The sequence below is a fragment of the Saccopteryx bilineata genome, chromosome 5 (assembly GCF_036850765.1).
Source record: "Saccopteryx bilineata isolate mSacBil1 chromosome 5, mSacBil1_pri_phased_curated, whole genome shotgun sequence".
Classification (NCBI taxonomy): Eukaryota; Metazoa; Chordata; class Mammalia; order Chiroptera; family Emballonuridae; genus Saccopteryx; species Saccopteryx bilineata.
In genome coordinates, this window is record NC_089494.1 from 99,219,210 (window position 1) to 99,232,317 (window position 13,108).

Consider the following 13,108-nt stretch of genomic DNA (forward strand, 5'->3'; position numbering starts at 1 on the left):
TTCAAGGAAGGATTTTATCTTCTAGTAAATATTGAAAAGCTATCACTTCAAAAACACATGTTACTTTATATCTTTGCTTAGTTGCTCTAAACTCTAAAAAAATGACTAAATTAGCTTTTCTTAAGGGGAGTTTTCATATACAACAAAATGCTTTTAAGAGAAAAAGGAACTTGGAATCTAAAAATCAAGATGATTTACTATTATCTTTTATTTTCTAAAGCCATTAAGAATTAATCTTTATTTAAATATCTTTGTTCTATATTATAATAATTTAGAAAATAATTATTCATTTATAATTATTTATATATAGAATAAAGACATGGATATTAGATCAAATTATTAATATATGATATGCAAAGGAGCAAATCAGACATCAGAATATGGAAGTTTAGCTCCATATGAGTCTCATATGTTTAAGACCAATCAACTGATACAATAGCTTCACACATTTTACAGCCCATTAGAAATAATAGAATATAATAATACATAAAACATTCATCACTAATAATTTTAATGAGTTATTTTTTGAAGAGTATTAGATAGGAAAATAAAAACCTGGATTCAGCCTTAAACCAAGGGAACCCATATTAAATAACGGACCTTGAGAAACTTAAAGTACACCTGAATTTTAGTTTGGACAGGGCTTTCCAATTTCTCTCATACTGAGAAAGTTATTGTCTATAGAAGTGAATTGCGATTGAGATTTCTTTGCATTGTATGAACTGATTGAGGGAAATTATGGATATTATCTAGACACCTTGAAATGGGCAGAGATACCTCTTTTTTAAGAATATTCTGGTTTATGTCTTTGACCTGAAGATTTAACTCACATTTTCACAAAGGAACTGATGTTGGGTTCCAAGTCACTTTCTAATTGTATTACTCAAAGAAAATTTCACCAGAGAAAGCCCAAGTCCAAGGGAACTTCTCCCTCTTGGTTCTTGTCATGCTCACAGGAATGAATTCAGAGGAGACTCAGTGCAGCATTCAAGCAAAACAAACAGTTTATTTAGCAAAACTATACACTTGGCAGGAGGCACAAGCAGGTAACTCAGCTAGCCTGAGCGCCCCCCCTGTTGGGGTCTTAGGAGTTATATGCTCTTAGTTTCAAGGCTTTGTTTCCCTGTTATTGAGTCTAACATAGGGTTTCAAGGCTCCCCTTCCTTGATATTCGGACTAACATACAGTGTTGCAAGGCCATCTGGACATTTGGTGATTTTCGTTTTAACAGACCTTAAGACTGCTGACTCCCTCCTTTAGTGAGATAAGCCCCCTTCCTTTTTCCCCTCCCCTCTTCCTGCCCTGGTAATTATCTAGCTTACCTAACAGGAAGGCCATAGATATTAGATCTCCTACCTTTTCCCTGGAGGATGAATTATAACATACCTGAGGATATTGAAACCTTGGAATGCTTGTTTTTCCTGATAATCATGGGTATACCAATGCTAGCTTAATCTTGTTTGAGTCAGTGCCTATCTCTAGTTACTCTTGAAAGAATGATAAAACTATAAATACCCATATGTTCAATTCTTTCATGCTTATATTTCTTTGCTTCTTTTCATGGTGATACATGATAGAGGCATTTGTAGAGACCTGAGTTCATATAGTTTTCAGTTTAGACTGGAATTGAGGCTAAGACTCAGATCTTAATGTTTTTTTCATCTGAAACACACACACACACACACACACACACACACACACACTGAAAGTGATTAAATTTAAAAATACACTGTTAGTTAAAATTGTGTCAATCTGCTTCTGTCCTCCTTTAAAGCAAATTGTTTCATTATTCAGGGAAAACCAGTAAATAGGCCAAATCTCTTATACAATGGAAAGCAAAGACTATTCTAACATGGAAATATTTGAGATACTCTTTCTTTTTTTCAGTGAGGGGAGGGGAGGCAGAGAGACAGACTCCCACATATGCCCCAACCAGGATCCACCCATCTGGGACATTGTTTTGTTGCTCAGCAATCAAGCTCTTCTTAACACTTGTGGGGACACCATGGAGCCATCCTCAGTGTTTGGGGCCAACTTGATCCAATTGAGCCATGGTTGCAGGAAGGGAAGAGAGAGGGAAAGAGAGAGAAGTGAGAGGGGGAGGGGTGGAGAAGCAGAGGAGTACTTCTCCTGTGTGCCCTGATCAGAAATTGACCAAATTCTTGAAAAGTACCTTCATTTTGATACTTGAGCCACTAGAAGAGTCCAATTCAGGTGGGTAAGGATCATGCAGTTTTATACATATATTCATATATGGGAACCCACATCATTAGTACTGCTTAGATTGACATCTTTTTTTCATTATATATCTTAGTTATTTTTGTATGTAATAAACCTATTGATTTTGTTTTACTAATTTACTTATTGCCTGCTCTCCTACTGAACCCTTAGTAGTTTTTAGTGGATTCTGCTTTCCAGTTGTTTAATTAATTTTTATTTCAGCAGTAGTATTTCTTGTCTAAACTTTTAGACTATAATTTAATATGTTTAGTTGTCAGTACATTAGATTGGTAAAAAATGTTGAGCTCTTTTAACAGTTAAAGGATTTAAGGACATAAGAATTCAGAGCAAAGTGTACAGGAAAAGGACATGTGATTCAGGTTGACACTAAATATCTGGCAGCCTGTACTGGGCTGTTCCAATCTGAATGTATGTAAGATTGTTCTGATTTTAACCTGGCTGGTACATTCTACTGCTGCATATTCTGATATGTGATTTGTTAATGGCTTTAAATAATCATAGGAAATAAAAATGAAAGCCTATATCTAAAGTGATTTTAGATAACCATCTTATTTTTTTATTATGTGAAAAAAATGACTCAGTCTTCAAATCAGAAAGGTAGTGGTAGTTAGTGGTAGTCTAATTTATAATAAGCAATCTACCTTGTAATCTATTGCAATCTATTTACCTAAGTAATTCTAAGTAGTTAGAAAAAGGAAAATAAACCATCCAGTTAATCATTTGTAAAGCATTTCAATTTTCTACAATATTGCCATTGACTGCTAATTGAACTATATATAAAAATACCTTAAAATTCCTTAAGGTGTGTGTTTGTGTGTGTGTGTGTGTGTGTGTGTGTGTAAAGAGAGATACACAGAAACACAGAAAAAGTATCTTTTGAACCTCACAACAACTCGGTGACTAGACTTATAATAAAAATATCAGTATTTATCAAATTAGAATCTAAATTTTCTCATTTATTGATGGTTATTCTCATATTATTTTATACATTCCCTTCAAGACAGCTTCGGTCTATTGTATTTATTTATTGATTGATTTATTGTAGCTGACAGAGAGAGAGACAGAGAGAGAGACAGAGAGAGACAGATAGGGACAGACAGACAAGAAGGGAGAAAGATGAGAAGCATCAATTTTTTGTTGCAGCACCTTAGTTCATGAATTGCTTTCTCATATGTGCCTTGAGCAGAGGGCTACAGCAGACTGAGTGACGCCTTGCTCGAGCCAGCGACCTTGGGCTCAAGCTGGTGAGCCTTGTTCAAACCAGATGAACCTGCACTCAAGCTGGCAATCTTGGGCTTTCGAACCTGGGTCCTCTGGTTCCAGTTCGATGCTCTATCCACTGCACCACCACATGGTCACACATATAATAAATGTATTTAAAGTGTACAATTCAGGTCTTGGCTGGGTAACTCAGTGAATAAAGCATTGGCCCAATGTGCCTGAGGTTACAGGTTAGACCACTGATCAGGGCACAAACAAGAAACAATCAATGAGTACACAGCTAAATGGAACAATTAAGTGAAACAACAAGTTGATGCTTCTCTCTCTTCCTCTCTTTAATCAATCAATAAAAATAAATAAGTAAAATATACAGTTCTGTGGTTTTTAGAATATTGAGTTGAATAACCATCATTATCATCAATTTGAAAATATTTTCATTATTTCCACACTTCTCATAAAACCCATACCAATTACTAGTCACTTCTTATTTTCCTCTTTGCTCCCTAACCACTGGCAACCAGGGTTCTATTTTCTGTCTTTAAATATTGGCCCATTATGAACATTTCATATAAAGGGAATTATAAAATAAGTAGATTTATGTGACTGGCTTCTTTCACTAAGTATAAAAGATTCAAAGTTATATTTTAGCCTATATCATACTTCATTTTTTTATTGCTGAATAATGTTCTATCATATAGATACACCACCTTTCATTCAACCATTCATCAGCTGATTGACATTTGTGCTATTTCCTCTTTTAGCAATTATCATAAAGCTGCATTGAACATCTGTGTACATTTGGCTATATATTTTCATTTCTTTTGGGTCTAGACCTAGCAGTGGAATTGCTAGGTTGTATTGTAATTATATGTTTAAAATTTTGAAAAAGTGCCAGACTATTCTCCAAAGTAGCTGCATCATTCTGCATTCCTACCAGCAGTGTATGAAGATTCTAATTTCTTCAAATCTTTGTCAAAACTTGTTATATTTTTATTACAGTTGTTATATTGAATCTAAAATATGATTTTGATTTGCATTTCAATGATGGCTAATAATATTAAGCATTTTTCCTGTTTTCACTAGCCATTTGTATATCTCACTGAAGAAATATTTATTCAATTGTTATTCCAGTATTTTTCCTTGAGTTAATGTTGTTTTATTGTTGAGTTGTGGGAGTTCTATGTATATTCAAGACACAAATCCACTACCCACTGCCACATTAATGATTTGGAAATAATTTCTCTCATTCTGTGGATTAGCTTTTTACTTTCTTGTTGTTGTCTTTTGAAGATTAAAGTTTTTAATTTCCATGAAGTCCAACTTACTTTTTTTTTTAATCATTTGTGCTTTTGGAGTGATAACAAGGAAGGCTGTGCCTAACCCAATTTTATGAAGATATAGTCCTACATTTTATTCTAAGAGTTTTCTCATTTACCTTTTATAAATATATTTAGGTCCAATAACATACATTTTGAGTGTCTGTTTGTGGTATGAGGAAAGAACTCAGTATTATTCTTTAGTATGTGGATATATATTAATAGTTGTTGTAAATCATTTGTTGAAAAGATTTATTTTTCTCACTAAAGTTTTTTCATATTCTTTTCAAAATCAATTTAATATAAACAACATGTTTTTTTTCTAAACTATCAGTTCTTTCCCATTGATCTATATGGATACTTATACTACCACACAGTAGTATAAGTGAATATAGTATCTTGAATACTATAATTTTGTAGCAAGTTTATAAACATGAAGTATGAGTCATTTAACTCTTTTTCAGTCAAGATTGTTTCAGTGATTTTTGGAATCTTGCATTCCAATATGCATTTTACAATTAGTTTTTCAATTTCTGGAAAAAGGTTAGCTGGGATTTTGGTGTTGAATCAATATTGTCTATTTGGAAACTATTGTCATCTTAACACTATTCAGTCTTTTGATTCATGAACATGGGTTATCATTCTTTTTTTTTTTTTTTTTTTGTATTTTTTTCTGAAGTTGGAAACAGAGCGGCAGTCAGACAGACTCTCGTATGCTCCCAACCGGGGTCCACCCATCATGCCCACCAGGGGGCAATGCTCTGCCCATCTGGGGTGTTGCTCTGTTGCAACCAGAGCCATTCTAGTGCCTGAGGCAGAGACCATAGAGCCATCCTCAGCGCCCAGGCCAACTTTTTGCTCTAATGAAGCCTTGGCTGCAGGAGGGGAAGAGAGAGACAGAGAAGAAGGAGAGGGGGAGGGGTGGAGAAGCAGATGGGTGCTTCTCCTGCGTGCCCTGGCCAGAAATCAAACCCGGGAATCCTGCACGACAGGCCAATGCTCTACCACTGAGCCAACCGGCCAGGGCTATCATTCTATTTTTAAACTTGATACTTTATAGTGTTCAGTGTATAGTTCTAGGATTACATTTTTTTGTTGTTGTTAAAATTGTTCCTGATTTTATTTCCCTGTCTTGTCTTTTCTATTTTTTTAGATGCTATTATAAATGCAATTGTTTTCTAAATTATATTTTTGAATTATTCATTGGAACTGTATAGAAATACAACTGAATAGTTATTCTATTTACCCTGAAGCCTAGTTGAAGATTTTATAATTCTAAGAATTTTCTTATAAGTTTTTGAGTTTGTATGTATACATGTCATCAGCCAATATAGATTTATTTCTTTTTTAAACTTGATTATTCATTTATTTATCGATTTGACCAATTTTCCTGACTAAATCTTCAATGCTGTAAAGTTAAGAGTGGGCATTCTTGTCTTATTCCTGTTCATATGAGAAAAGTTTCATTTATTATCCACTAAGTATAATATAAGCCTTGGGGTTTTTATAGATTTCTTTTATGATTTGGGGAAATCACTTTCTCTTTCTAGTTTGTTGAGAATTTTAATGATCAAAGTATTTTGATTTTATCAAAGAAACCTTTAACTCAGCCAAGTAAAGTATAGGTTCATTGTAATGAGGGAGACTGAACACAAGAAGAGCTGTAGATTTTCTGACAGAAGAAGGAAGGAAAGGAAAGGAAAGGAAAGGAAAGGAAAGGAAAGGAAAGGAAAGGAAAGGAAAGGAAAGGAAAAAAGGAAAGGAAAGGAAAGGAAAAAAGGAAAGGAGGAAGAAAGAGAGAAAGAAAGAAAGAAAGAAAGAAAGATAGATAGATAGATAGATAGAGAGAGAGAAAGAAAAAAAGAAAGCAAGAAAGAAGAAAGAAAGAAAGAAAGAAAGAAAGAAAGAAAGAAAGAAAGAAAGAAAGAAAGAAAGAAAGAAAGGAGATATGGAGGAAAGGGAGGAAGGAACAAAGGAAGGAAGGAAGGAAGGAAGGAAGGAAGGAAGGAAGGAAGGAAGGAAGGAAGGAAGGAAGGAAGGAAGGAAAGAGAGAAAGAATGAGAAAGTAAGTTATTAAAGTATTTTTAGGGAAAGGTAGATTTAAGTAAAATTTAAGTAATGTTTTATTAGTCTTAAAGTGCAGCTTAGCCATGTGAATTCTATGTAGAGTTCAACATCAGACTCTATACTGTGAACTGGACCCAGGATCCTGCTTCTCTGGAAACTACAAAGTTAAGATAAATGTGAAATGTTGCATCCATTGTAAGCTTCTTATTTTATGCTCTGTACCAATCTTCAAACAGCAAGCTTTCTGATACTTTTGGCTTTAGAAAAGATGCCGATGAATTTGGAATTAGTACAAGTTCAACAAGGGAAGCCATTATGACACTTTGTAATTATAGCATGTTTTTGAGATAAATATTATTTCCTGTTAACTTTGCAACAGGATTTATTTGTAACTGTTTTTCAGCCACATGAATGTCAATATTTTGTACATATGGCTGCCTCCTGAGCACATCTTTTTCTTCCTTTTCCATTTCATAAGCTCTTATCCTGTTTTCAGGACATTGCACAGGCAGAAGGGAGCTGTTGTTCCTATTTCAGTGGTAACCTCTGTGAATTCTTCTGAGTAGCCATCAGAGTAGTGGTCAGTGTCAATGGGCCAGACTAGTAGGATCAATTTTTTACCCATTGCTGTGAAAACTTGAATTTAGGACATTAGGTTTAGCAATGGTTCTGAGTTATTTTCCTGCCTTGTATCTTTTGATGAGCTGACCTCCTCTTTTTACTTCTATCAAAGCATATTAATACCTCATCCATGCTTAGCCAAATCCAATTATCTGATCAGAGGGGGTGGAAGGGAACAGGACTGTTTTATTTTGTAAGTGGGTGGAAGGAGAAGATGGTATTTTTACTAGGTACCCATTGCATTTACAGACTGCTGAATTAGCACTATTTAGAGTTATTTTCTTAATTATGTCTATTTTATATCCTTGAGGTCCAAGAATGTTTAATTCTATATTGATTTACTGTGTTCAATATTTCAGGACTGGCTGATTGGATAGATAGGTATTTTACTTTAATTTTCAAACTACATGATTATCTTCCAGGACTAATAATTCAAAGTTCTTATTGTACCTGTTCAACTGATTCAAGAACATTAGTGTGTGTGTGTATGTGTGTGTGTGTATAAATATATATATGCTACATGTCCCCATATTGTATTAAATCATCATAAAATGGACACAAATATATTAATTTATCTCAAGTAAAATATTTTTCATGATTTAAAAATTTTATTTATGTATTTATTTTGTATTTTTCTGAAGTGAGAAACAAGGAGGCAGAGAGACAGACTACTGCATGTGCCCAACTGGATCCACCCAGCATGCCCACTAGGGGGCGATGCTCTGCCCAGCTAGGGCATTGCTCCATTGCAACTGGAGCCATTTTATCACCTGAGGCAGAGGCCAGGGAGTCATCCTCAGCACTCGGGCCAACTTGGCTCCAATTGAGCCTTGGCTGAAGGAGGGGAAGAGAGATAGAGAGAGGAGGAAGGGTGGAGAAGCAGATGGGCTCTTCTCCAATGTGCCCTGGCTCGGAATCGAACCTAGGACATCCAAATTCAGGGCCAATGTTCTAGCCCTGAGCCAACTGGCCAGGGCCAATGATTTTTAAAATTTAATATAGGTTTTTAATTGGTGTTATAATCACAAGTATGATTATAAAGAATAAAATCTCTTTTTGAGAAAGAAATATATTACTGAAATATTTTAACATGTAGCACCAGATTCTGATTAAGTGTACTGTCAGACTGTCATCTATTACATAAATAAATAAAAAAGATTGTACCTGGACAGTGAGATGTATTATGTACTGTAGTAACCCTAGAACTATGTCAGCCATGGAAAAGAAGCTTCGACTTCATCTCAGTAGCTATACTGAGTGATTTCTCCCTGATTTGTAGGAAGAAGTTGCCACAAAGAAGATCTGTCAATGTCAGCTGAAGGGAAAGATATAGAGTGAGGATGGATTGATGGTCCTGATTTGGTTCAATTTTTCTAAAGCTACACCATTTTGTATTCTAGCTATGAATTATGAAGACCTGTAACATTGCTTATACTACTAACAGAGTTAATGTTATTTCTTAAGTGATTTAATAATGCAAAAAAACCCAACAACTGTGGAATGGATGGTTTATTATTTAATAACTGAAATAATTTTGGCCATTGTCAACCTCCAACCTATTCACCTCAAATAAGAACACATTATGATTCAGATTAAAAAAAAGCTTAATAGGTTTTATTATGATTGTGTTTTATAATTTTTCTCCCATCCTCTCTGGCCTAAGTGTCCATACTACCCATTCACATTATTTATTACAATCTTTTTTTTTTTTTTTACTGTGACAGAGAAGGTTAATCATGGTAAATCACTGGTTATACAATTTATCCAGAGTTAGCCAATTTAAAAATAATGAATCAATTTTTGTTGCAGTTTGGTGTGGATGAAGGCTAGTCTTAGGTGCTGTAAACTCATCTCTAAATTGTGGTGCTGTTAACCCATCTCTAAATAATAGTACTAACGAATATAGGGTTTTGGTAGAAGAACAGTCTGCATTTAAATTTTTGCTTTAACACTATCAGTTCTGTAATTATAGGTATTAGTTTCCTCCTTAGTAAAAGAGATACAATAAAATCAATATCACAGAGTTGATTTTCACATAATGTAAAGTGATATATGCAAAGCAATAAACACAGTTTCTAGCAGAAAGAAAGTGCTCAATAAATGGCAGCTATTAATTTTTATTTGTGGGTTTTCTCTTATATATATATATATAAAAATAGGCAAATGACAAAATTTAGTCACATTAAAAAAATCCAATTCGCCTGACCAGGTGGTGGTACAGTGGATAGAGCATTGGACTGGGATACAGAAGACTCAGGTTCAAAACCCTGAGGTCGCCAAGTTGAGAGCAGGCTCACCAGCTTGAGCGTAGGTTTGGTGGCTTGTGCATGGTTGCTGGCTTGAGCAAGGGGTCACTCGCTCTGCTGTAGCCTCCTGATCAAGGCGCATATGAGAAAGCAATCAATGAACAACGGAAGTGCTACAATGAGAATTGATGCTACTCACCTCTCTCCTTTCTGTCTGTCTGTCCCTGTCTGTCCCTCTCTCTGTCTGTCTCTCTCTCTCTCTCTCTCTGTGTCTCTGTCACACACAAAAGAAATACAATCTAAATTGCTTTATATTGTTATTCATGCCCACTAAATCTTATTGATCACCTAACTAAATAGTTTCCATTTTAAACCCGAAAATAACTCTTTTAATCCTATTTTTAGAAAAACTGAATAAGTCTTTTAGAGACAATAGAAAGGCTCTGACTGTTAAATCTTAATTTCTTAGTATAACTGACAAAGATATACATATTTTTATCAAATTAACGTGCTAAGAGTAATAATTCTAAGGAAAAAAGATAACATGAAGGAAAAAGTATAATAATTTGTTTATATTTAATATGTACTCAAGCACTTCTATGAAAAATAAAACAGCTACTCTATGTTATCCTAGAGGTTGAAAACACTATTTTAAGAAATAATTACTTGTTTTTCACATTGTCACTGTTATGTATTAGAATCTATGCACTGATTTTTATCTTCTCCAACTACATTTAAAGCATTTCTTAGCTAGCAATTAAGTTTATTTTCTTTTGTTTTTATATCATATTATTTGAATAGAATCAAAGAACTTCCTACATTATTTCATTAAAATTCTTACCACTGTCTGATAGTTGCAAATGTGGATTTAGATTTTAACTTCTTGATACTATTACAATGTTTGATGTTTGTTTCCTTTGACATCTTCAGACATAATATCAAGGGAAAACTCATTTTGGTTATAATACCTAAATGGTATCTGTGCCATATGATTTTCAAAAGTTCCTCTAAATTGTTGCACACTGGGTATCCTTTGAAAATTAGTACTTAAGATATGAAAATAAAAAGCAGCCACAGTTTTTCTAAATAAAAGACAATTACTTAACTGAGTTTTTTTGATTTTGTTTTTTTCGAATGAGAAGATTCAAGTCTTTAATGACATGTTTTTACAAAATCTGTTCCAATGAACAGTTCACAGCTCAATTTTGCTCTGTGGAATCAGTTATCAATTATAAGTATCACAATTATTATATTTTTATTTTGTGGAGCTTGTGAATAAGTAATAAAATAACATATAAATATACATATATGTTTTAAATGCTTTTTCTGTCCAGAAACCAAGCCTTTTGTAAATGAAAGTATCAATTTATTCATTCTTCTGTCAGATGTGGGTTCTGTCGAAGGACTTGCTTATCACCGAGCCTGGGATACTCTATACTGGACCAGTTCCACCACCTCATCCATCACCAGACACACAGTGGACCAGACTCGGCCTGGGGCGTTTGACAGGGAGGCTGTCATCACCATGGCAGAGGACGACCATCCCCACGTGCTGGCCCTGGATGAATGCCAAAAGTAAAGAACAGTTTATTTTTATTTCTTCATTGAACTTTTAAGTCAAAGATGATCAAAGTTATGTTAATTTTAAAATGAATTAGCTTTAAAAATAAAGGTTTCCTTTGAAATTCTCTTTTTACAGTATGTAGCACTAGTTGTTACAAAAGCCTAGCAAAGTGAATAATGAAAATCTGAACTCTTTGATGCTAGGTATCACTTTCATGAGAAATCCAGTAAAAACAAATTTAAATAATGAAAGGGAAAACAGACAATATTTTGCTGGAAAAGGTATATGAAGAAGATATTAGGGTTGATTGATATTTTAATTAACAAAATAAGACTATTAACATGAATTTAAAACTGAAATGTATTTTGTATTTTAATTTAGTAATTTTAAAAACTGGCGATCTTTCTACTTAAAATACCAGGAAAACAAACAACAAATCTTGTCTTCAACTAAACTCTCAATGTTAGAAACTAGCAACCGAGTAGGTAGTTCACATATATTGGATGATATAATATGCAGGCATTTATAATAATACTTATTAAGAATTTATAAGAAGAGAAATGTTTAGACTATAATATAGAGCAAATATAAAACAAAGCAAAATCTTCATCTCATCAATAAAGACTCTGAAGGTTGAGAGATTATAGTTGAAAAAAGGGTGACCTCTCACAGTTCCGATGACTTAGTTCAGATGTACACAGGCCTTCAGATCCCTGGGGCAGAGCTAGGTCTACTCACACCTCTGTCCTATCACTAAACAAGCTGTACTTGAATCAGCTACATTGATCTCCATAGTTCAGCTGAATAATTTCCTACAGTTGACCTTAGAAAGGCATAAAAAAGTTTTAAAATAAACATGATGGAGTTCACTGATCATATTGTATATGATTAGTTTTCATTGATAAGTATTTTGTGCTATAATTATTTATTATATAACCTAAAATTATATTTTTATCTTGCATGTAGTAAACTTTAAATTAGAATTAAACATGCCATAATATTTTAATGGAAAATTATATGTAGTTAAAGTTTAAATTATGAAAAGTAAGTTTTATCATTCTATATAACATTGTTACCTATAAATCACTTTGGTATGTTAATTGATTAACTGAAAATTTAAAATAAAATCTTCTAATGAACAAAATAAACAAACAAAATAGAAACAGATGAATAGATACAGAGAACAGACTAAAAGCTGTCAGAAGGGAGGGGATTTAGAGGCTGGATTAAAAAAATGAACAGGTTAAACAAACAAACTCACAGACTCAGACAACCCTATGGTGATTACCAGAAAAAAAAGGGGTGGGGAGAGGTAGAAGAGAATAAAGAGGGGATAAATGGTGATAGAAGAAGATGACTTTGAGTGGTGAACACACAATACAATATGCAGATGATGTATTACAGAATTGTACACTTAAAACCTATATAATTTTATTAACTAATCATCCCAATAAATGCAATAAAATTAAAAAAAATTACAGATAACTGAAACAAAAAGAATAAACCCAAATTTTTAAATATAAAATAAAATAAAATCTTAAATTCTAGATGAAAGTTAAAATATTTGAGTTTAAAACTCGGCTCTGGCCTAACCAGGTGGTGGCACAGTGAAGAGAGCATCAGCGTGGGGGCACAAAGGACCCAGGTTTAAAACCTGAGGTCACTGGCTTGAGCACTGGCTCACCAGCTTGAGGTTGCTGTCTTGAGCATGAGATCATGGACATGACACCATGGTGGTTGTCTTGAGCCCAAAGGTCACTGGCTTGAAGCCCAAGGTTGCTGGCTTCAGCAAGGGGTCAAGGCTCGGCTGCAGCCCTCTCCCCCCAACCCCC

The 13,108-nt window shown here is 34.0% G+C and overlaps 1 protein-coding gene across 1 annotated transcript in view; it reads left to right on the plus strand.

The window, feature by feature from the left end:
• LRP1B (LDL receptor related protein 1B) overlaps positions 1–13,108 on the plus strand; it is a 2,131,860-nt gene that overhangs the window by 1,747,062 nt on the left and 371,690 nt on the right. The window contains exon 42 of the mRNA XM_066281034.1: positions 11,098–11,287. Coding sequence (XP_066137131.1) covers positions 11,098–11,287 — 190 coding nt within the window. The remainder of the gene's footprint in view (positions 1–11,097; positions 11,288–13,108) is intronic.